This window comes from Notothenia rossii (genome assembly GCF_949606895.1).
Source record: "Notothenia rossii genome assembly, chromosome: 4".
Taxonomy (NCBI): Eukaryota; Metazoa; Chordata; class Actinopteri; order Perciformes; family Nototheniidae; genus Notothenia; species Notothenia rossii.
Genome location: NC_136902.1, coordinates 17,120,580 through 17,147,103, shown reverse-complemented (window position 1 = coordinate 17,147,103; position 26,524 = coordinate 17,120,580). Strand labels below are relative to the sequence as shown.

At 43.4% G+C, this 26,524-nt stretch overlaps 1 protein-coding gene across 5 annotated transcripts in view; it reads left to right on the top strand.

Moving 5' to 3' along the window:
- zbtb46 (zinc finger and BTB domain containing 46) overlaps positions 1-26,524 on the top strand; it is a 59,232-nt gene that overhangs the window by 13,937 nt on the left and 18,771 nt on the right. For 4 of the 5 annotated variants that reach the window (XM_079678939.1, XM_079678938.1, XM_079678935.1 and 1 more), the window contains exons 2-3: positions 4,942-5,165; positions 5,324-6,290. In XM_079678939.1, coding sequence (XP_079535065.1) covers positions 4,980-5,165; positions 5,324-6,290 — 1,153 coding nt within the window. In that variant the 5' untranslated portion in view covers positions 4,942-4,979. The remainder of the gene's footprint in view (positions 1-4,941; positions 5,166-5,323; positions 6,291-26,524) is intronic. The other variant, XM_079678936.1, reaches the window with a different exon arrangement.

The window sequence follows — 26,524 nt, the reverse complement described above, 5'->3', positions numbered from 1 at the left end:
TAACTGAGGCTGGGATAGTTGACAACATAAATGCCAATTCTTGGCTACTGAATCCTGACATGATATCCCCCTCCTCCTCCTTCTTCTTCTTCACAATTATTCATTTCTTCAATCTCAGGCCAGTTTTTACTGCATCCTCCCTGCTGATTTAAAATGACAATGCCAAGATAAAAGTAGAGATGTGAAAAGGAGGGAATTCACTGCAAATAGAGTATCTTTAAAAGTAGAAATGATATGTACTGATAGTGTGATCCAACATACATATTGGAGACGTATTGCTGCACTGTGTCAGTATGGAGAGTTTACGAGTTAGCCGAAGTTACTTATGTGAAAATCTACCATATACGTTTCCAGCCACCTGTTTACACCACTCTCTAAACTCTGTTTTGATGTAAACCAACACTTTAGGAGCGTAAAACTCCATTATGTTATGGTTGATAGCTGGTGACCATGTTTGCCTTGCATTTGGTGCTGGACAGAGCATACAGTCAGTTTATGAAGTTTGCTAAATATAGCTTCTGCTTATAGAAATAATGCTCATGAGATGGCAGTGAGAGGGGTTCAAAGCAGTGAATTAGCTGCCTATATACCCAAAGAATGAGCTGAAAAACCGATGTGGAGCTGAGATAAATTATATGAGATGATTGTCTTATCAGAGCTATCACTTTTGAAAGTTATATTTAAATGATCAATGTTTGCTTTAGTAATTTTTGTATTTACAGAAACAAGTTCAGTCAGCACATCAAATGTATCTTTTTAGATTTTCTCAGTCTGCTTTTGTCTTAATTTATTTATAGGAATTTATTTATTTATTTTACTACTCCCTCTGTGAACTCGAGTTTGACATTCTCCTCCATCCAAAGTCGTTTTATCAAATAATGAGCAGAACTGTTACATTCATTGAGCAGAGGTTCACAATTTGAATGTAGACTGATTAGCTGAGGGTGGCAATTTTACAAGCAGCACACCGGCCACTAAATTAAAATATGCCCTGACCAACTGGAAATCCCTTAATTTTAAATAAGTACAACTGAGAGTATACGAAACTGCTCCGATAGTGCCAACACACATAAAGAAACCTGCAGACCTTGTGCCTGCAAGAATGATAATAAGAAAGCAGACCAGTTTGCTTTGAGTTTTATTCAATAAACTATGTTGTGTTTAATACATTATCAACCTGTTTGAAGATGTTTTGTGTGTTGGAAGACCCCAATGTGGTGTGATGTATCAATACCCCTTAAAATCCCAGCATGAGCCTGCTGTGAAAGCTCTGAATGTGAAACACCTCGTGCAAACAAAGTATCTCTGCCTCTGATCCAAAAGGACCTTGCACACTGTCTCCCCTCGGTCCCATGCGGTCAAGGAGGTTTTGAAAGTGGCTCGGAGGGACAGGCTGAATTAAGAGAAACACAAGAAGGAGGAAGCCCCATTCTCTCACTCCATCACACGTCTCTTCTCTTTAGTCGTCTGGCCGGGGCCTAAAGTGACTTTGCCTTGATGTGACCAGGACAAACCGGGTGTGATGCCGTGACGGCTCTGCTAAGCGTGTCAATGTGTGTGTTTTTTTGTTCTTGCATGTGCTTGTGTATTTAGGGGCAGGGTATATGTGTGTGTGTGTGTGTGTTTTATGGGGGGGATCGGGGCTCTTGATTTTGTGTGAGGGAAAGGAAGGGGGGTTAAGGAGGACAGTCACTTTTGATTTGGCTTCAGAAGGGTGACAGGGACTTGGAGCTCCGGTCGCATGCTTTACTGAAACAATCGTCTCTGACCACAAAATATGCGCTCTCAGACTGTCAACCTGCCTGCTGATGACTTCTCCCTTGTTTTTTTTTCATGGTGAAATTTCATAGAGGGATGGAAAGCTTTTTTTCTGCTCTGTGACATCCTGAAAGCAAGCTTTAGTTTCTGTAGCCTTGGTGAGGCAGCTAATGCTTTGGATGAGACACAAATGTCTCTGCCTTTCTCTCTTTATCTGTTTGTTCGACAAGTTCATTTTATCTTACCTTCCTCTATCGTTTCAAGTGGGGAAAAAACAAGGCTGTACTCACATGGTACAAGTATCAAGTTTTGGCCTTTTTGATGGTCAAGGCTTGAAGGGTAAGATGGAGTAGGTCTCAGAGAAAATAAATAATGAACACTGGAGTGGCTTTTCTGGGTGTTTACCTATTGTAATAGAAGCGTTGGGATTGGTTCATCTGGAAAAGGGCTCTTTGACTGGAGGGAATTGGAAATGCTGAAATTAAACGAGCCAATTTGGCGAGCGAAGAGTTTAGAGGTCAAAGCGCACTCCATTAAAGTGCCACCTCTCTGCCTAACTACTAACTCAGTATGTCTCTGAGTCTGTTGAAGCAATACAAGACCTCTCCCTCTCTTCCTCCTAGGCCTTTGCTGCTGTGCTACCCTTCACTGATCATTGTTTTTGTTGCATTTGAGGCACCATTTAACATGGTTTTGGCTGCAATCAGAGACCCACATTCACATCACATTCATAGTCGCACATTTGCTGAGAACATAATACTCCTTGTCCCACATACTTGGTTGCTAGATTTTCTTAAACCTGCCAAAATCCTGAATGTTTTACTGTATAAAAGGATTTTCAAATATATATTTTCTTATAATCCTCGAGTGTTATCTTGTTATGCAGATCTTTGTGGTTTGATTTATGATTTTGAGACCCAATACAATAGAGCTGGATCTACTTTCTCCCCCCAAAATACTGACAGTGTGGATTATCTTGAGTAATTGGGGCACTGTTTTTCAATTAAGTGAGCAGCACACTTTTAATTGCAATCCCCTCCATCATATTGGAGGGAAGGCAAACATCTCTGAGACAGATATCCTTTAGCTAAGTAGGTAGAAAAGGTATTGAGATATTTCTCTCAGTGAATAAATGACTTTTTGACATCCCATGACTGGAAGTCGTGTTTGTGATTCTCAGTCAGAGCCAATCTTATATACCGGGACTATTCAATTTAATGTGCCAGTGGCCCTGAGAGAAGAAGAGCAAAGAGAGGAGGAGGAGAGCCGCTGTGTCTTTAAAACCCTCGGTTTCTCTGCAAAGGTGAGAGGTGAAGACTCTCAATACCTCCATGAGGGCAATACAGAAAGAAAACGATGACTCAAGCTTAGACTGCCAATAGATGTGAGCTGAAGGAGAAAACTTTTGCTTCAAAACTTGCCTTTCAAAGGGACACTGTTATTCTTCATTCTCGGAATCAAGTTTTTTTCTCCATACTATTTTTTATTTCCTTGACTTAAATAAATGCCAGTCAAAGTGAAAAGTTGTGAGAGAGCCGTGCATTAATACAAGACAGTTTTGGGATGTTGTTATATATTTTTTTTTGGAGAAAGAGAGGCTTCAGCAGTTGTCACCGTCACTCCATCCATCACTACAGCCCGTCCACTGCTGTTCATGGGAGGTGTGTTTGTCCCAGTGGACGTGGGAGACACTGTGGATTTATCTGATCTTACAAGCCATCAGGTTGAGCAGAGCTTTGCTAAACATGACCTGAAGTGTGCCGGCCCCCGAGCAAACGCTGCTGTCACCTTGGCCAACCCGAGCTGTCATCTCTCAGAATGGCCCATGAGAGCTGACAGCTGTGGCGTTCCCAAAACAAATCACTGCTGCGTTTGGTAACACTCTGCGTCCCCACGATTTAGCCCTCACCAAGACGAGAGCGGGAGCGGCGGCTGCTAATGCTCTGGCTAATGCACTGCCTGACTGTGTGTTTGTGTGTTCTTCTTCCCCCTCTGTGAGTGTTGGTGTTTGCAAGGACTTATGAGGTTGATCTTTGTTTTTCTGCCACTTAGTTGAATGGTTCAACACAGAGCAATATTAAGGTCAGCTTTTTTTTCCTTCTGCTATCCTTTCTATGTGGCCTTTACCTGCATTCCTTCTATTGAGTTAGCTCAATATTAAATTAGAAGTCATCTAACCTGAAGACAGCAGAACATATCAGGAAATATGAATCCAACCATATGTTAGAGATCAAGTGGGACCAAAAGCTAGTCAAATCTTTTTCGGGTGAACATTCTAATCTTGAGCTTTTATTGTAAGCTGCAAAAAGATCCTGTCAATCCTGTCAATGAATACTGAAAAGTTGTATCTTCATTCACTGACAGTTGAGCAGGTCCACAAATTGTCATTAAGGATCTTTTTCTGTGTAGTTTTCAGAAAAAAAGAAGAAGACTGAACTGTGATAGATCAGAAACACCGAGGTGAAGGTTCAACAGAGACTTTCCGTCTCAACTAGACAGATGATTAAATATTCACAGTTGAGAGAAGGATGAAGAACAAAATAACAAGGAACTGAGGCTGTTTATTGATAAATGTAATGGTAAAGTGGTTTGTACTAAATGAGGTGTTTTTCTCCCTCTCAACTGTTTTGTGAAAGTGTCACGCTTTTTAACTGACAATTTTAATGAGCTAACCCACACACACACACGCGCGCGCACACGCACACACTCACACACTCACACACCAATGGACCTGTCAGACACGGTTTAAACACAGAGATTTTTGACTATTTGTTACTGGGCTGTTTTTAGACATCAAACTACAGCATTTGAGATGTGGTCTCTATTGATGTCATTGTTTTTTATGTCACAGTCATTACTGAGATATCCTTACCCTGGCGCGTCTTGAAAGGAGAGGTTCAGCTAAATTTACTTATTTTTTTCCCCCTTACGTGAAAATGAATCTGACATTCCAAGCAAGGGGTTTTAATATAGCTAGAGCCATCATCCATGTATATGGACTTAACAGAGAAATACCTGAATATGTTGCCAGAAAAGTGGCTTTGATGTCATTTTCCCTGTACTATATCTCTCTGCTTCTGTACACTCAAATGTCCATACTGTACAATTGATGGCACACTATACTTTATGTTTTGATATTACAGCTGAAGTAAACCTATTGCCTGTCTTTGTTTTGTTTCCCAGCAGACGTTTTGAGGAGAGGCTTTTGTTCAGCTACACAGATGAACAACAGAAAGGAGGACATGGAGATCTCCTCTCACTACCGTCAGCTCCTCAGAGAGCTCAATGAGCAGAGGCAGCATGGCATCCTCTGCGACGCCTGTGTCATTGTGGAGGGAAAGATCTTCAAGGCCCATAAGAACGTCCTTCTGGCCTCCTCACGCTACTTCAAGACTCTTTACTGCCAGGTAAGGGACTGCCACACCTGGGAAGACGGGTCGAGGGAGTGTGTTAGGTCCTTGTTTTTCTCTCCGATCATGCTGTGTGTTATAAAGCAATAACAGAAGGTGCATTTACTGTATGAAAATAAACAAGACTGTTAATAATAATCTTTCTCACCCTTCAGGTTAAAAAAGGGGCAGACCCTCACCTCCAGACTACTGTCACTCACCTGGACATTGTCACTGCGACAGGCTTCAAAGCCATACTGGACTTCATGTACTCTGCGCACCTCGCCCTCACCAGTAAGAACGTGATCGAGGTCATGTCAGCCGCCAGCTACCTTCAGATGACGGACATCGTCCAGGCCTGTCACACCTTCATCAAGGCGGCGCTGGACATCAGCATCCGCTCTGAGATGGCCGATGAACTGACCGACTTTGAGATGGGAGCTGTGGCTGCTGCCGGCATAGGTGGAGGAGGAGGAGAAGGAGGAGGAGGAGGAGGAGGAGGAGGAAGAGGAGGAGGAGTGGGTTTAGCAGGAGCAGGGGGTGGTGCAGGAGCAGGTTTAGGAGGAGGAGGAGGAGGTGGAGGAATCGTGGGCATGGCTTCTGAAGCCCTGGCCTCCATCATGTCTGGTCGCAGCACCTCCCCTTGGCTCGTCCGCCGCACCAGTCCGGCCAACTCTTCTGGGGACTCAGCCATCGCCAGCTGCCACGAGGGAGGCAGCACGTATGGCAAGGAGGACCAAGAACCCCCTAAGAGCCATGAGAGCCAGGAGGAAGCCTGCCACGACTCCCAGCCCGCCTGGCCACACGACTACAGGCCTGTCACCGTCAAAGAGGAACAGGTGTCCCCCGCCTCCTCCTCACATCCCCGGGACACTCCTAGAGGGGCCGCTCAGAGCCAGGGGGAGGCTGGGGCTGGAGGGGCTGCTGGAGGAGCTGGAGAGGGGTCCTGGCAACCCCTCTCAGGGTCAGGGCGCAGGAAGAACAGGAAGAACAAGGACACTGTCAGGCACATTACCCAGCAGGCTGAGAGGAACTGGGACAGAGAGCGGGACAGGGAGAGGGAACGGGACAGTAGGCCTGGGTCTCCCCTGCCCTCCATGCTGGCTGTGGCCGGATGGAACTACAACGGACAGGAAATCCCAGGTAAGGCTGACCAACCTGCTCCATACACTGTTTACTGTCTCCCTTCTTTGAAAAGGTTTTACTGATATACACAAAACGCACTCACACGATATGTGAGAGTAAACCATGCTTTTTCAGATCCAAATAATGTTTTTATAATGGATTTTTTAGTTTGGTTATTAGTTTACTGTCACCAAAGCAGGTGGAATTGACTGTTACTGGCTCTTGAAAATGGAAGGATGGATGCAGGCCAAAAGAAAGCAGACCTGCACTTACGTCTTGGAAAACACTTTGTGGCTCTCAGTTGATGACTTTGAGGTTTAAGAGTCTCCGAGAGTTGATGCAGTTTCCTTGTTGGCCTCTACTCGTTATCTTATTAAATAATTAGTTAATGACCGGTGAGATAATACGATTGGGCGAGATAATTAAGTGAGTGTGTTGTTTCAAAACGTAACTATAGTGAAATCGTATGTGTGCTTCTCTTTCTAACACTTTCTAAACAGATGGGCAACAGGTGCAATTAAACTTGTTAACAATCCTTACAGTTTACTGGTATAAAATGGCCTCCTTTCCCCAGTGAGTTGAGATTAGCCAGGTTTTACACCTAATGTGTCAGTCCTAAGATACTTATCTTAAATCTTGGAGGTGTGAGGTAAAGCCTTGGTCAAAGCAGACGGTAAATACAAAACTCCTCTTACTGCCGTGTATGTAATACACACTCCCACATAAACAGGACAATGCATTCACAAACACACACACACATTTATTTTTGAGAAAGTGTCTCTTGTTCCTCAGCCTTGCAGAATTGTTTAGTGAACTCCTTTACACCACCAACTAATGCTGAAAAACATTTGACTATGTGTGTGATTGTGGTCGCGTGTCTATGAAAGTGTGTGTGTGTGTGCACATTGTGCGGGGCCCAAGGCGTCGATAGGTAGATCATTAAAAGTAAGAGAAGCTAATCCTGGGCGCATTAAGGGAGTTGGCTGTGAAATGGGCACACGAGCCAGCGAAAGAAAACAGGATAATTGAATTGACCTGGGTCACTGCACGGATTACCAGCTCCTCCTCGCCTTCCGAGGCTCCTCCCCCTCTCCCTGGGGTTTAGGGAAGGACCTTCTGGAAAGGGCAAAAGGAGGGAAAAGGAAACGAGAATGGTGGATAAGAGGGTTGAGGAGAGGGACAAGAAAAACAGAGCCAAAAAAAGACACACAGGGGGAAATCTTAGCTTAACTGTAAGTGTCCTAAGCCCATATTTTGTAACCTTCAGTCACACATTATTACGAGGCGAGTACACCTTTATCTCATCTTCACACACACACACACATACACACACACACACACACACACACACACACACACACACACACACACACACACACACACACACATACACATACACATACACATACACATACACATACACATACACATACACATACACATACACATACACATAAACACACACACACACATACACACACACACACACAGTTGGACAGTTTCTTGGTGTGGTAAAAGAATGAGTTTTATTCTGGCTGTGGTGACGAGGCAGCCATTACAAGAAAAGTGTTTTATCACCTAAAGGTTAGAGGAAGTCTAGTGTTGCTACTGGTGTAGCGTCACCTGGTGTTAGACAAAAGACAACCATTTATCTGCCTTTCAACTAGGTTTCAAGACCATACTCATAATAAAAAAAGAGCAGGGGGTGACAAATCAAGAGTCTTTGTACCTTGAGGTTATTAACTATTTGGGTCTGCCATTTAGCAGTAAAATATCATGTTACCAGTGGGCTTACCTGAAGTTTGAGAATGGCAGTGTATGACAGTCAGGATAGGTTTCATATTGTGTGTCGAGTCAGTTTGCAGGAGGTGGTTTCTGTGTGTTTAGCGAAGGTCTGGGGGATTGCTGAACAGGTTTAGTGAGGCCATTGTTGGATCGGGGGTGTTGTGATGGTTTGGTTGTGGGAGTGCTCTTCTACTCCTGTCAATGTGATGCACATATATTCTTACAATATAAATCCTTCCAAGTGAGGTTTGTGGGCTATTTAAGTCAAGGTAAAAAATACCCTGGATCCCTGTGGATTTACGAGAGTTTGTCTACTTAAGTCTTAAGTCCCTTTAAGTCCGGATTTTGTCACCTGCATTAGAAGATCCGAAACAGATGTACAGGCATATGGAAACGCCAAGGAATTAGAAAGTAATGTACGATTCTATTTAAAGTTTTTAATTACAACAATGACAGCATTAAAGCGGGGTCAAGGTATACTCTAAAGATTTATCACATAAGACATAGAAACAACTTTCTATCCAATAAGAAAAACCCTTGCTTACATATTAAATAATATTAACTTAAAAATAAATCTTCACTGTGATTGGTGGATTATTCCTCTAAATGGCAGGCGTACAGCGTGTAGTTTTGATGAAGCATACAATATAAGCATACAGGTGTCAATTATGTTTGTAACCTTTTAGAGTATTTTATTAATCGTAAGGTGTCCTTGGGCGCAGTGAAACGCACCTCCAAATAGAATTGTATTAATGTTATTATTATTAATGATATAAAATAATATCAATGTAGACCACATCAATCTTGATAAATTACTTTTATTGACCATTCCAATTGTCATTACATTTTCTGTCGAACAAGTAATAGACTATTTCAACTTGTCACAGCAGGAAAAAGCAAAGATGTGATTAATCACAACAACGATGGCTCCGTTCAATTAGTTGTCCCAGTAAACCTTGACAGTAATACAGTAGGCACAATATCAGCACCCTGAATGTGATACCCATGAATAGAATGCTACCATTATAAAATCATTAAATACAGCTATGCATTTCCTGCTATGACATTTCTAGATGTCTGTTGTGAGAAGCGCTGTTATTGATTAATGAATTGATCCTTTTTAGCAATACGAGTCCTTTTTTGTTAAACTGTATTTCAACAGTTTAGGGTTATTCGTTCTAATAAGATTAGGGTCGGTTTTTGGAAAATACATTTGGTTTCCATGAAGTGATATGGAAGGTTTAAAGGAGAAAGGGCACCTTTAGTCTGGAATTAGCTTAATTGCTTCATTATTTATTGATGAGAAGTGCTTGGACACACACTCTATCTCTCTCTCATTCGTCTGTGATCGGCATACATGCTTTGCTATTAGTAACGCTTATACTACATACAACACAAGGCCTGCTTGACTGAGGATTTCTCTGGATTACACTTTAATATAGGGACAATATACAGTATAGCTGTGTGAAGGCTCAGTGTATTTGTGCAGAGCCGTTTCAAAGCGTATGTATGAAAATGCTGTGTGCCAGTGTTGACATAAACAGCTGCAGGAATTAGGATTTGTTTTCTTTAGATCCCCTTCCCTTGCAAACATCTGCTGTGTTCACTTGATGTCATTATTGAGGCCACTAAGCACTCAACTTCCCTTTTCTCTCTCGCTCGCGCTAATGTTGATCTCCCCCTTTCTAATGCTCACCTTTTCTGCTGCCACAAAAATTTGAAATCTTACATGAAAATCAGCTTCACTTGCATTTCAGTGATCTGATCATGTGTGCATATTTTTCTACGAAATAATATATTAAATGTGACAATTTTTGATGAGGGGAGTTTTAAATAGTCTCTACTTCGCATGCCTGCTTATGTGGTAAACCTATAATTACCTGGAATTATTTTTAGTTTGCCCCCCGCTGCTGCTTACAGACCTGGATTAAAAAGCATCTGCAAATCAAAGACTGAGTGTTTTAAAAATCAAGCATGAAGCTTTTGCAAAAACGATTTAGTATATACTTATTTTATGCCTCATGTGAGCCTCTTTTCTAGTAATTCAATCTAGTGCTGAAACCCTGACTTAAATAATCAATTAGCTTATAAACATAAAATAACACTATTTTGATAATCAATTAATCATGTATCAAGCAAAAATGTCAAACAACAGTTTCAGATGCATACATTGAGGATGAGCAGCTTTTTTCTGTTTGTTTGATTGTAAATGGAATATTCTTTGCTTTAGTGGTGTTGACTTGTCATTAACAAAACAGTCAATTGAAAGAAATCATCCCAAATTGAACATCCTATCTGCTGTATATTCTGAATTAATCACACAAACTACAGCTACAGTATACTACACTTTATCATTTTGAAGTGTTTTATATATACTGAACAAAAATATAAATGCAACACTTTTGTTTTTGCTCCCATTTTTCATGAGATGAACTCAAAGATCTAAAACATTTTCTATATACACAAAATAACCATTTCTCTCAAATATTGTTCACAAATCTGAAAAAATCTGTGATAGTGAGCACTTTGCTGAGATAATCCATCCCACCTCACAGGTGTGGCATATCAAGATTCTGATTAGACAGCATGATTATTGCACAGGTGTGCCTTAGGCTGGCCACAATAAAAGGCCACTCTGAAACGTGCAGTTTTGCTTTATTGGGGGGGTCTGGGGGGGTCCGAAAACCCTAGGGTTAAACCCTAACCCTAACCCTAGCATGTCACCCATTGAGCATGTTTGGTATGCTCTGGATCGGCGTATACGACACCGTGTTCCAGTTCCTGCCAATATCCAGCAACTTCGCACAGCCATTGAAGAGGAGTGGACCAACATTCCACAGGCCACAATCAACAACCTGATCCACTCTATGCGAAGGAGATGTGTTGCACTGCGTGAGGCAAATGGTGATCACACCAGATACTGACTGGTTTTCGGACCCCCCCAGACCCCCCCCAATAAAGCAAAACTGCACGTTTCAGAGTGGCCTTTTCTTGTGGCCAGCCTAAGGCACACCTGTGCAATAATCATGCTGTCTAATCAGTATCTTGATATGCCACAGTGAGCTGGGATGGATTATCTCGGCAAAGGAGAAGTGCTCACTATCACAGATTTTTTTAGATTTGTGAACAATATTTGAGAGAAATGGTTATTTTGTGTATGTAGAAAATGTTTTAGATCTTTGAGTTCATCTCATGAAAAATGAGAGCAAAAAAAAAAGTGTTGCATTTATATTTTTGTTCAGTGTAGATATATATATATATATAATACACATATTGGTAGTTTGTATCATTATCTTCCATGATAAAATATACTATATCCTGCCACTTTATTTCAGGATTAAAACTTAATGAGTAAATACTTTATGTCCACTTTCTGCCATTTGATATTTCAGTTCTTTCTTTTTAAATAAAAATAGGTGTTTGGAAGACATAGAGAGAGGACACGATCAATCTATCCAAACTTCACTGTTAGATTGAGAAGAAGCCTGAGCTGGTAAAACAACAGTTACAGTAACCATTGATTTCATTCCTCCTTCTTTATACTTGGGGCAGACACCAACTTGATCTTTATCCCACATAATAACAGCCCTGGAAATACTTTTGTTTTGTTTTTGCTGGTATTAAAAAAACACTCACACACACACATGGTGACCTTTAGTGGCAGCTTGGGGGATTTTGGCAATCCAGTACATGGCCGTTATGATGTACACACACACACACACACACACACACACACACACACACACACACACACACACACACACACACACACACACACACACACACACACACACACACACACACACACACACACACACACACACACACACACACACACACACACACACACACACACACACACACACAGCTTAGAGCATCTGATTATGTAGACATGAACAGTTCAATCACACGTGGGTTGTTGTTTCCATTTCCCTCTAGCTGTTGCACACTGATTACATCGAGAATCTTTTTTGATATCTAACATCTTTATCTGACTCTCTTCCTCTCCTCGCTACGGCCCCAGAGTTCCCCTCCTCAACCACTAATACACACACGCTTACGCACAATGACACACATACACATACCCACAGAGACAAAGAAAAAAGTGAAATCATTTTACTGTGTAACCTTTTTCCGCCGTATTTCTGCAAGTTCGGGAGCGCTGCAGTTTGTGCTACATGTTTCGGCTTGTTTGAGTTTAGACCTTCATCCTCTGGAGCTCCGGAGCCTCGACTCACCTGGGGCCCCTCAGACAGGAGCTCTCAGAACTGCCCTCTAGTTTGCACTTCCGCATAAACCTTCTCTCTTTTTTTTTTTCTCTCCTTCCCTGCTCTTGTCTCCCCAAGTCTCTGCAGTCTAAAGGTGAACACTTGAAATAATGAATCGGATCCCCCTTTCGCCCCCTTCCTCTCTGTATTCCAGTTAAGACTCTCCCCATAGTATTTGCACTTCATTAAACTTGAAATAGGTTTAATATTTAAAACACCGTGAACAGATTTCCACCCCCTCACCCCACACACACCTTTTTCCTCTACCTTCTTCTCGTTCTCGGCTTAATAATCTACTCTCATATTTCCTACCTAATTCACTCCTCCTTCATTAAAAACCAAAATAGATTTAATATTTTAGGCTGTGTGGACTTAATTTTTAACCCCTTTCTTCATGGATTGGGGCTTGGCACACTATGGTTCAGATAACCCATCGTCTCGGGGCCTCTCCCCCCTGTATTTTCTCCTTTCTGTCTATCTCTTTCTCTTTTCTTTTTTTTGTGTGGCTCCCGGTTCGTCTTTCTCACTTTTTCCAGAGTCAGTCTCAGTCCTGTCTCTTACTGTCTTTGTACTCCCGGCCTCTCTCTGCGTCTCGCTCGCGCTCCCCCACCCCCTGTTTGCTCTGCTTCTTTGTCCTTTGCCTGTACAGATGATTTTAGCCCTTTCCTCCCACCCTATTGACTTTTGTGGCCTGCTCACCCCACCTCCCTCAGTTTCCCCCACTCCCTCCATCCTCTCCTCCCCCTTTTTGTGCTCTGTTAAAACACATACATACACACACTCATTTCCCTCTCATCTGTCCTTTGTATTTTACACAGAGGGGTTGGCATTGAATGGTCGAACGTTAGTCAAAATGTGGTTATTTCCACTCTATCTCCTGTCTTCCTCCCTACTGTCAGCCTCGTGATCGCTCCCCACTAAATACAAATCAAAGTTCCATTATCACCGTGGTAACCAATCATTTCTCAACGCCCACCAGCCATCTTTGTCATATGACCTCACATCCTGCTGGACATTATGGGCAGTCCACCAGCTAAAAAGCCCCTTCTCCTACACGCCATCAAACACACACACACACACACACACATTCACACAATTTTTCACACTTTTGCTGTCTGTCTTTTTCTCTCACAGCACTATCTCTCGCTCAGTTCTCAATGCTGACACCTGCTCTATTTATAATTTGGTTAGCTTTAAGGGAGCCATTTTGGACAGGAAGCTGCTCCCTCCCCACTCCTGGTTGTGGCTTTTTTCCAAAACGCCAACACCCCCTACCTCTCCACCTCCTGCCCCTGAAACAGGCCGGAGAAGGATTGCTGGGCGGAGAAGAGGTGGTATGTGTGTGTTGGTAAATGCATGCATTGGTGGATGCGTGTGTGCAGGGGGGTTAAATATTAGCCATCCCGCTCACATGGGTTGGGCCCATGTGTTTTAGTCAACCGTGGCACTCACACACACACACACACACACACACACACTGTCCTACCCAGCACATGCATTCATAACATTGCAAATTGCAATACATATCCCTATAAATCCTACATTTAGATGGTTAAACTCTGTCTTTACACACACTCATTGGCATTGATCGCAAGGGTCTACCCAGAATGCATCCTGACAGGATGTCCTGTTGGCAAAGCGCAGAGTGAGTTTCTGTGGTTGAACATTCAGAGCAGTACCCCAGAGCTTAAACCCCACACATCAAAACACACACTTCAAATTCCATCCTAACCCTAATGTCTATACACAGCTACATTAATGGTTGTGGTTAACTCTGTACAAGAAACACTCACACTTTACAACTCTGCTCTGTTATTTATTGACATCCTCATAAAGTGTAAGTCGCACTTTATTTAGAAATATATGTGTGATGTTGGTGTGTGGAGATTTGACAGAGAAGAGAAGTGTTATGAGTTTTGAAGCTAATTAGAGCAATTGGGCAATCACCTTATTTGCCTTTCGCACCCCCCTCTCGTAGTTTGAAACTTCTGGTCTAAGCTATTAGTTTCTATCCTTGTAATCATGGTAACAAGTAGCCTCTTGCAGCAAGTACACACTACTTTTGGGTGATTTTGAGCCAACAAACTTGTGCAAATACTTTAAAATCAATCATATTTTTTTATATCTGAAAGAAAACTGAGCCAGTCCTCCTCTTCGATGAGATCCGTGACAAGACTCCTCGCTTGGAGATATAAGATTGAGATATGTTGTGAGAAGGATGCCTCGCTCCTCTCCTCCAGTGATCTGATAGCCAGTATTGGGCCCTGTAGCCATGAGCCTGGCAGCAGTGCTCACTGTGGCTTATGTGTCACACTGTACCCAACATTCACCAAGAGCTAGTCGAGCGCAAGCAGCCGAGATATTGAGACTAGTAGTGTGTTTGTGTGTGTGTGTTTGAGAGGGAGAGAAAGAGAGGGAGACATATAATATACAGTGGCAGACTGACTGACAGGAGGAAGCAGAAGCAGGAACCTTTTTTGCGAGTTTAACCTTAAGAAAGTGCTTTACAGTAAGCCCATGACTGGATCTGTGCTGTCTTTCTTTCTCTTTCTCAGTCAACCTGAAGTTCCTCTTTCCCAGTATGTTTATTTTAGAAAGGTGGCTTTGTTCTATTTACCGTACCCACTCCCTCTGCGGCCTCTCCCCCCGTCAGACCAGTTAGAAAGGGGGAGCGAAGTAGAGAAGGAGGGGAGAGAGGGAGGGGGGTGCCTGCGCATGATGTTTGGACAAACGGACAACCCGAACAGGATATAGAGGTCTACAGCCTGTGGGTGTGTCGGTTTGGCCGAGGCGCAGCTCGCACACACACACACACACACACACACACACACACACACACACACACACACACACACACACACACACACACACACACACACACACACACACACACACACACACACACACACACACACACACACACACGTACACACAATCGTGGGAGTGTTCCGCTGGAGGGCAAAGTCTCCCTTCCTCTTACACATTCATTCTCTCCTTTCCCCTCCTTCCCCTCATTCCCCTTTTTCCGCCGTCACACCCCTCCACACCTCCTTCCTTTAGACCTCTCTTGCTCCTTCATCCCTCATTCTTTCTCTTGTGACAACCCCCCCCCCCCCCTCCCTATCCTTTTGAAAAGAGGAAAAAAGAAAGTGTTAAAGACACAGAAGAGTTGGCCAACAGCAATGAGAGACTCGGAGGGAGAGGCCAAAATCACCGCAGGCGACAATTATGGCTCGGGCTGTGTACATACAAGTGTGTGTGTGTGTGTATTTGTGTGCGCGTTTGATCGTTATAGATGCGATGAAGAAACTATCTGTCCTTCACAACTATTTGTCCTCTCCTTCTCTCTTCTATCCATCCTTCCCTCTGTCTGTTTGGACCATACTTCCCATCCCCTCAATTCACACTGTCACTTCTGTTTTTACTCATCTTGTTCACTGAAGCTACAGCCACTGCTTATATACAACGTGTGTGTGCGTGTGTGTGGTTTCACATTGAGTATAGGGGCGTCAAATGACGGAAGGGCTGTGGGTGATGCTTCCTTCTCATCAGTAGGATCTGTAAGCTTCTTTTTGTTTGTAAAAATGAAACTTCCTGGTGGTGTTTGAAATTTCCTTCATTTGACTTTTACCTTGTGAAAAAAAGAAAAATCGAGCTCTACAACAGGTTGTATAGAAAAGAATGGTACAGTATGACATTTTTTTTTCATATTGTTGTGTATTATTGATATTCTTTTCGGTTTCACCTCCCTTTATCAAACAAGATGTTCCACTGAAGGTCCCCTGCTGTACAGACTGAGGCCAGTCAAGGGGCAGACTATGAGAGAAGACTTGTCAATGTCATTCGTTCAGACATGTTTATAACAATAGCAAACCTTCTCACACAACCTTTAAAAAAATGAAACAAGTAACAAGAAAATATGTGGCTCATCGTGACAATCAGAAATGTCCCTCAGCTCTGTTGATATGTTTAGTGTCTTTCACCTTATTATTCTGGTCTTGGATGTTTTGGTTCACGTTCATGTTAGTCTCCTAATAAACGTAAAAACCCAATACACTCCATCTCAGCACTAAGCTGAAGACACATTTAGCGATGAGCTGCTGAACATAGTGGAGAATTTAGCACATAACAAGCCAGATATTTTTCTCAGGAGTAAGTAGAGGCAAAAACAGCTACAGATGGAGTAAATATTGGCACTCGCCTTGTTACCTGCGACAAGACTTCAATTTCTTGAAGTTGCTTGTATTTGCTGAATGTGTAAATAACTGCTTACTAGTTTTCCTTATCAACTTAGATTGGAATCCTTTATCAGTGATGATTATTGCTACGTTTATATAGGCCCCAAAAGTACAGAGAGGGGCCAATATGAGGACAATGAAAGATTATAATCACGTTTATAATGAAAAATGCAATGCTGATAAAAACATGTATTAACTTTGCCAATTTGTTATGCTTTTCTTTGTTTAAGTTTGTTAAAAACCCATTGTTTTTAGGTTTGTAAATCAGCAGGTGAAGTATATACACATTTAGCTTTACACAAGGAAGATATTTCACGTTTTCAGAAAGACAAATACAAAAAATAACTCAATAAGAGCCTTCATTCGAATGAATAGAACTGAAATCAGTACTTTGGCTTTCAATATCCTCTGCTTATTGTCATTATACACCTGGTGTTACTTTTACAGAAAGAGGCCAAACTCTCCTTTGTTCTCTTTGCACCCCACACCTCAGCCAACCCCTTTGCCCCATATCAACCTGCCTTCCTGTACTCCTTATTGTTCACCTTCCTCCCCCTACCTCTTTGCAACTCTTTCCTCTTCGCTACCCTCATACACCAGCAGCAGCATACAAACTCCATGCAATCCATTTGATCTCCTTTCTACTCTCCTTATCTCTCTCCTCAGCCCCCACCCCTCTTCCTCGTAAGTCAGACTCTTATAAGCCGAAATTGTGTTAGTTTCACCTCCCGCGTATTTATCAACACTTATTCTCCTGTTTGAGACCACATGTGACCTGAGTGAAAGAAACTAAACAGTTTTCAGGGTGTGAATTGATGGTGAACAAGATAATACTTCAGTGCCTGAAAGTGACAGATCAAGAGAAAAGAGGTTTCAGAGTTATAGAAGTGTGAGATAGATAAAGACAGAGTGTATGTTGTGTAATTGTCGCAGCTTTTCTTTCTTTTTGTGGTTGGGACTGTTTGGCCTTCCCATACTTACTCTGGCCTCAGAGTCATCCAGCTTCAAGGCTAAGAGTGTGTCTCTGTGCATAGATGTGTGTTGTACAGGATAGGAAAAAGGGAGCGATGGAGGTCAGAGGTGGATTTGATAGCGCAAGACACTTACACCCCTCTCTCCCCTCTCCACCTCCATACCCCCTCTATTCAGCCTTGATAAGTGGAGCCGCAGTCTGTGGGGGTTAGGGATTCCTGTCTGGCATAAACACACATAGAAGGACACACACACACACTGGGATCCGCCCGCTCTGCATTCCTGTGTCCGACTAAGGAAGCAGCCTAGCCGTCTTCCCCTCCACTCCCAAATTATCCCCTTCTCCTAAAGTCACTGCATACTTATCACCCGCCTCTCTACCTCTCTCCTCCACTCTGACTCATACATACCTCCCCTATCTACCATATATTCGTCCTCTCTACCCTTCCACTGAGCATGTTGCAGACCGCATGTCTAATCATCTCGTAGTGTGTCGTAAAATGTTTCATTAGAGCAAGTGAAGCAAAGACCTGCCAGTGCAGTAACATATGTTATTGTCTCCTTATTGTGGTGCTCAAAATCTATCATTTTTAATAACGGTCTTGGTCTGCCATCATACATATTATATGTATATATATATATATATATATATGTATATATATATTATAAATAAACTGCATTCAAATGAATCCATTGTTTTTGCTTCAAAACCATCAACATTTCTGTTATTTAGTTTGATCTTTGACTGCTTTTCATTTTTTGCTCATTGTTTGAACTTTTACATAATACTCTTTCCCTTTACGCCATCTCTGCCTTTCACCCTCTTATCATCCCCTGTTTTCACTGCCTCCCCTTTTGCTATCTGGCTCTGTTTTATATATTTTACCCCTTTCTCTCCTTCCCTCCCTCCCTCATTCTCTTTCTCCCTCCCTTTCAGGGGTGTGTAACAGGGGTTAGGAAGGGGTCATGTGGTCCTGCGCTGCCCTTCTCTCTAATGGCTTCTTAATGAGAGAGCCAGAGATGGACAGTGAAGAAGGGAGAGGAGCAGTTTTGAGAAGCGGGGTGAGATCTCAGTAGTTTTGCTCAGGGCACTGACTTCCTGTGCCTGTGTATCCATTTGAAGCTGTGGGGACTGTGTGTGTGTGTGTGTGCGCACGCCTGCCTATTTGACTGACCCCTTGCTCCATTTCAAACCCTTTCCGAGCTTTATATTCCTCTCCGGGGAAAGAGGAAATGACACGTTTGTAGCCTTGAATAAGCGCCGGGGCTCGTCACACGCAGTGTCCACTGGGTCTGGCTCGGTGGAGGAGAGAGGGGGTTTGTGCTGTGGAGGTGAGGGAGGGTGTGGGGGACGAACGAGGCCCGCTCTTTAATTTGCACTGCTTCTGCTGATTTGATCATAAGCAATTAATCTCAATGGCTCAGCTCGGCTGCAGTGGGGGAAGCGAAGATGAACACAGTCCTCTATGTGCATGCGGCCCTCGCTCTGGTTTTTCCCTTCGTCCACACAGTGTCATTTCTACTGTTCTTACTTATTATACTCAGCATCGTTTATGGGCGAGCATGCTGAGGGAATTTTTTCTTCCTAATCTCACACGATTCCAACCTACAGGAAAATGTTAACTCCCTTGTAAGTTTGAGTTATTACAGAAAAATCACTCCAAAGTCATCCTTTTAATAAAAACAAGTGTTAGTACTGCATGTCTCAATTTCCAACTTTGGATTCAGAACTGCGTCAAACAACGACTGCTGAGGTAATGTGTGATTCAAGGTCCAGATCTGACCTTACTTGGTCTTGAGATCCATCCAAGTTTTATCAGCTCAAGAGAGACACAAATCTCCGCTTATCCACCAACACTAAGTATGTCGCTTTCACAGGTTGTGCCCTCTCCTCCACGTCTCATTTGTCTCACTTCCTTCCTCCGTGTAACTTCAGTTGCCCGTCTGTGGGAGACAAACATTGCGACCTCCTTCCCTAACTAACTCTCCCTTTCTGCACAGCCGCTCTGCCAGTTTTCCATCTCCCTCTATCTCCCTCGTCCTTGGTTTCCCTCTCTATGGCACCGTCCTCCTCTCATGCTGAGGCCAGAGCTCTCTCCATTGTTGGAGGCAGGTTGCCAAGGATACAAGCACAGAGAGGCACAGTCTTAATATCATAAGATGGGAGAGATGAGCATAGAGAGAGGAGAGGGGCAATAGCTCTTGTGCTCTCTGTTCACTGGGCAGCACGACCCCACACACTAATGCTCTACAGGGAACACGTCACACCCCCGGCTCCCCTCTCTGTGGAGGGTCCCTCTGTGGACGGAGCACAGTGACATTGACTGTGTTTTCAGAAAAACCCTTGTGCTGGTCATCTGCTCTCTGCTTGCCTGTTGCGACTGGAGTGTTTGATCGTACTTCTTCATGTGGTGTCTTTTTTGTGCATTTGTCAGGCAGCAAACTTGTCAAACAATCCAACCTGATAGTGTTATTTCCGTAAAACAGGGTGAAAGAGTGGGCTAGTGTCTTCAGCAACAGTATACTACATACAAATTGTGAATTGTTCTGACTGCTAGTGCACAGATCTATTTTATTATTTAGTGTGACACTAATATTTTTGGAAAATGTGTAAAGATTTGTAGAAAATCATAACATGCATGAAACAATGCTAATAGGTTTATTTTAAATTATTAATGAACAAGGAGCAGGAGAAAACAGTTACACTATATTGTTACTTGTATATTTTGTTTTGCATTTTGTTTTATAGCACACCGCATAACTTCACACAGGAAATAAAGGGAGAGAGAGGCAGATATAACATGCAACCACAGTCCCTAGATGGAAAATAGAGACGCTGCGCATATGTGTAGACTCCTTAAAGGTGGGGTAGGTAAGTTTGAGAAACCGGCTCGAGATACACTTTTTGTTGTATTCCATGGAATGCTCTCAACATCCTGATAGCAGTGAATATTTGAAGTACTTTGACAAAAAATTCATAAAAAAATGTCATCTGTGGAAGCCGTAGCGCTGTAAAAAGCACAACCAATCATTTTAACCGGCCCAGCTAAAATAACTGGATGGCCTACCTGCCTGTCAGCCTTCCATCTGTGCACAAACTTATCTCGTGCCCTCATTGGTCATTTGCGCGTTCGTGTGTGTTGGAGGAGGGGCTCTGTAAGGAAGTAGTACATTTTTTCCGGCTGTGTATTTTCAAATTCTAGCGCACTCGAGCTGGTTTCTCCAAAATTACCTACCCCACCTTTAACATGATACACTGAACTGTCAGTCTTTTAGAAAAAACACTTTTTAAAAAGCAGAGCTGTGTTTAAGTCCCTGATATAGCTAAAAAAGAAACACAGCCACAGACAGCAGATGCACACACTGTTGTGTATACATTTGATGTCTTTGTACTGATATGTTCAACATGTGCAGTCGCCAGATCTGAAGACGCAAACAGTCCGTACGCGTACGGTCATACATTTTCTATTATTCATTTTGCAATCCTCTCCAGGTGAACAAGATGGAAACGTATTGACTTCGCCAAATTTGTTCGACTGTTAAATCCATTATCAGGGAGCAGTTAAGAAGTTATTATGGCTAGTTAGTGGCCCTGAGCTTCTGAGCTGGTTAGTCAGAGTGTGTTCACCCTCAGTCTCTGGACAGCATCCCCACCCAAAGTATTGTCGCTTTCCATTATCCCTCCTCTCAACTGCTCTCTCCCACCTCACCCTTCAAACATGACCCTGGACGGTGCTGGGCCGAGCTTTTGGGCTCTTGCCCGCTCACCGGTTCCTCCCCAAGCGAAGACATAACCACTTTCTCTCTCTCAGTCTCTCCATCGCTCTCTCTTTTGCTTTTAACACAAAGCCCTGCGTGTCTGCCTTCCTTCCCCACCCAGCATTCTTTCCCCATACAGACTTCTCCCCCGCTCTCTCTCTCTGTCGACTTCCCTTCTACCCGCCAACTCGCTCAGCCTCACCCTACCTTTCATTAGCCCACTCTTTATCTCACTCCGCTCACTCTCTCCCCTTCACTCTGTTATCTCGCCAGCTTTTACACTCCCTGTTCTCTCTTTCTCTCGTTCTCCCCCCTCAGTTGCTTCGGCTTTTGTTTCTGATACATCTTCATTTATTTCTCTCTTTCCCTGCTGACCCTATTATTTTTATACACTCTCTCCCTCCGCCATCACTCCCCCTCTCTTCCTCTCTCCCTTCCTCTCTCTCTCTCTCTCTCTACCTCCCTCCCACTCCTCTCAGTCCCTCTAAGCTGCATTAACTCCCCAGATTACCTTGAGCCCTGCAATCCTCCATCCCCCACACACTCACCCGCTCCCTCTCTCCCTACCTTCCTTCACTCATTCCCTTGTTCACTCATACGTCCACATTAAGGCGGCTAATTTTGAAAACAGAACGTTGAAAAAAAATTAGTATTTTTTTCATGTTCTTTTTAGAGAGATCTCCGTCCACACCAGAACACTTGAAAAAAAAGAACCTTTATAAATCTGTTCTTATTGCTGTCCTTTTTTGAAGAATGCAATAAAACTGTACATCACTGCCAAGAAAGATACAGCAGACTGTCACATCCTGTTATCTGTGTATCCTATTTTAAACACAGCAGAACTCACTTTATATGTTTCTGTTGCAGACAACTGAAAGAGAATACAAAAAGCAATTTTATCGTGGGTCATCAAAGCTAACAGCGTGAACGCAACTGCTGAGATGATGTATTGTGTGATATTGACAAGATAAATGATCATAGAAAGCATAAAGGTTTATTGACCTCTTCTAAATAAACTGTTTTAAAAAACAGAAATGTTTTTTAGACAATTTTGAAACAGGTTTTACATGTTTAATACACTGTGTGAATTTCTTTATGACTGTTAGCACCTGAGCTAATGCTTAACAACAGTCTTCAGGCTATCTTACTTGAGAAACCTTTAGCTCCCTTCAATAATTCTATTAAATTAAATTCCTTACAATCATGAGAAGGAAGTGCCAGGGAGGATAGGGGGGACAGCAGGGATTATACCACACATACAGACAAGAGACAAGAGAGGCTGGGAGCCCGACTAGTCTGCTACAGAGTGTGGCCATCTTCTTAGCAGCCCTAAAAAACTAAATATCCACGAGGCAGCGTGGGCCAAATCTGCGGGGTCCACACCATGGTATCTTCCTTGAGTATTTCAAATGTTGTTAACATAAGGAAACATCACAACAGAAAAAAGCGAAAGGCGCACTAGGGCTTCACTTCCTTTTACAAATCCCCAACAGCTTATATGTTGAAATGTACATTTTCGTTGTGTATTACTAACTTATTACAATACACACAGTTGATGTCCTGAATGCGTTTTAGTCTGTTTTTGGGGTCTTGAAAGCACCAGAGTAACGTGGACAGCGAGAAACTTGCATCTTCAAATTTAGCTGGCTCGTTCACCCCCACCATCACTAACCACCCTCCCTCCCACAGCCTCTGTAACCTCCCCCTCACCTCTCCTTACTCCCCCTTCACTCACCCACCCACCCACACTCCATCACCCCACCATCCACCTTTCACCCCACCACTCTTGCAATCGCTCTGCTCCTCTTCTCTTCTCTCCTCTCCTCCCCTCCACCCACACTCTCTCTTTTACTCCGAGCCCCCAGCAGTACCACCATCACCACCAGCACCATCATCTCGCTCTCTATCTCTCTCTCTCTCTCTTCCTTGTCTTTTACCACTCTCTTCCCTCTGTCCCTCCCTCCTCTAAAGCCTTCAGGCTCTGCTTGATTTATGCTTGCCCTCCCTATCCACACACACCACACCACCACCACCACCACCACCACCCACCCTTCCCTAGCTCTCCTGGAGGTTGTGGCCCGACTATAGTCCCTAAAAACAACAGAGAGCGCAAGTGAGGGAAAGAAGACAGAGAGAAAGGGAGAGAGAGAATAACAACCTCTTTTCCTTTCCATCCTCCCTCCTTTTTAACCCAGCATTTTTTTCATTCCCCTCTCCCACACTGCTTTTTAAATTGCCTCTGAATTCTTGAGCTGTTTTAGTGCCTCACTCCCCCTTCTCTGCTGAAATTACTTTTTTACCCTCTCAAACTCTGGCATGCTGAGGAAGCAAGTTCCACCTTCCCTCCCCTCTTTGTCCACTCGAGGACAAACACGCACTAATCGCATGTCCAAGTGTGCCGAGCTGCTTGTAAAAATACACTTGCGATGTCTTGTTATGAAGCATGTCGCTGTAATGTCGCACGGACAATGCAGCGCACAGCAAAGTCTTGTGACAACACAGCTTTTGTAATGCCTTGGCCTTTTGAACCTCAGGCTGGCCAAGCCATTACCAGGCCGACTTGGGGCAATACTTCCTTATGCACACACAAACACACACTGACATACACACACAAAGATACATAGTGAGTGAGTCCTTCTCTTTTGTTTGCACTCCCATACTCAAACATGCACACAAGCCCTACTTTCTTCTCTGACAGCTCTCTTGTGGTCGACAAGCCTCAGTAACTCGTTGCTTAACCACCAATCTCTCCATTGTGTTTGGCTACTGTCTCTGTTGATTTGAAGGTGTGTGTGTGTGTGTGTGTGTGTGTGTGTGTGTGTGTGTGTGTGTGTGTGTGTGTGTGTGTGTGTGTGTGTGTGTGTGTGTGTGTGTGTGTGTGTGTGTGTGTGTGTGTGTGTGTGTGTGTGTGTGTGTGTGTGTGTGTGTGTGTGTGTGTGTGTGTGTGTGTGTGTGTGTGTGTGTGTGTGTCAATTAACAGCAAGATCATTTGTTTGTGTGCCATACTGTAAGTAGCGGCTGTGTATCAATTTACTTCATTCATTCATCTATCTGGCAAAAGTATTTTTGGAAAACAGAACTCTTCATTTAGAGAGGAAGGGGGTACTTGGTGAGATACACACACACACACAGAGACATACTCCTTGAACACAATCAGAACAGAAGATCAGGGGTCAAACTGGGTCAGCTGACCCTTCCCTCCCTTTTCAGGCCCTCTCTTTCCTTCTATTTACTGCGTCAAAGCGTGCTCTCTAATAATACAACTCCCCTTGTGAAACACACACACACACACACACACACACACACACACACACACACACACACACACACACACACACACACACACACACACACACACGCACACACTTAACTCAGATATACAGTGCACCTTCCAACCACAGCACCATAAAACTGTATCTTCTATCCATTAGCCGTAACTCTCTCAATGGACGATAAATGCAGTATCCCTCACAACACATTTGAAGTATAGTTCAACACACACATCTTTTTATTCCAAGGCAAGTCTTATTCCGCCTTTGCTTTTTCCCACTCAAGCCTCCACATAGCTTGCAGCATCGCTCACGCACATACACACAAACACTCACATGAACAAAGAGAAGCACCATTTCCACATATTTGTCTCTCCTTTTTAAAAGGGGTTTTATTTAGCATAAATGTTGAAGCCAAGGGTGCCTGGCTACCATGGCAACCAAATTAAACGGAGGATCTCTTCAGAAAGCAGAAATCTAAATTATTCGGACTCTTTTATGAAGGGGAAAATGAAAATTCCCTTCACTGTAGAGAGGCCACTGCACTGTAAAGGCAGAAGAAAGGAGGGGAAAATAGATGATGGAAATGCTATTGTTTTTTTGTATCTGACCATGCCGTTCAAAGCCATATCAAATGCCATTGAAATTCATAGGTTGTCTCATGACAAACAGTACGTTAAGACTCAGCATATGTGCACAAAGGAATGATGTAACCACAGTGTCTCTAAAACTCCAGATAAACCTATTGCGTCTGAAAGACAGCACAATATGTGTGTTTACAAATCCTCTGAGAAACCCGGTACACGTATGATGAAATCCATAAGCTGCGTGCATAGGATTAGGTGCAAGTCTTTCTGGTGTGGTAAATGATTTTATCTGTCGGAACAGGATGAGGTTTAAGTAACACACCATCTACGCTGGGCCCGATAAAGCTTACATAAGTGAAGGAGGATTATGTAGTATATTCCGATTATTTGGTACGGAAGCCTGTTTGTGGTCAGCCGAATACTAATTTCTAATATCTCACGCTTAGTCTCAGAAATGCGGATAAATCCTCAGAACGCAGGATGCTGTTTGTGGCACGGCAGATTGTGTCGGAAGGACGGAGAGAGTTCTTTCCCTAATGTGTACAGCACAGATGTTAGTTTCACACATTTTCTGAATTTTGACTGTTATGTGCGAGGAAATCATAAAGCTTTTCCATAACTCGGCCATTTAATCTGCAGAGTGTGACTGAAGCATTGTTACTGTATAGTATGAAGAGGGCGGACATGTTCCATCTGTAGATGCACGAGTCCAAGGGATGCTGGGAAAAGTGGTCAGGGGTCATTCGCTCGTCCAATGAACAGATGAGTGGAGGGAGATGGGGGTCAGAGAGGTGACCCTCTTTTCTCCCTCTCCCTCGCTTCCTCTCCTTCCATTTGTCTGCCTCTCCTTTCTACCTGTGTGTGTGTGTGTGTGTGTGTGTGTGTGTGTGTGTGTGTGTGTGTGTGTGTGTGTGTGTGTGTGTGTGTGTGTGTGTGTGTGTGTGTGTGTGTGTGTGTGTGTGTGTGTGTGTGTGTGTGTGTGTGTGTGTGTGTGTGTGTGTGTGTGTGTGTGTGTGTGTGTGTGTGTGTGTGTGTGTGTGTGTGTGTGTGTGTGTGTGTGTGTGTGTGTGTGTGTGTGTGTTGTTGGCGTTGTTGGCCCACAGCAGATCTATGTTATTGATTGACTCTTGTGGCTGCTGGGCTGCCCACTGAAGGAGGGGGCAGAGCTCTAATGAATTCCTGCACCTCATGCCCCTTGCGCCAACCCCTACACCCCCTCCTTAATTAACTTTGTGTGTGTTTGTGCGCGGGTTTGGGAGTGGGTGTGCGTGGATGCATGAGTGTGTGTTTTGTGTGTATCTTCTGTGCTTCCTCTACAGCTCAACACCCCCGCTTCTACACCCGCCTTTTTTTTGTATCTTCCTCTCTCTCTCT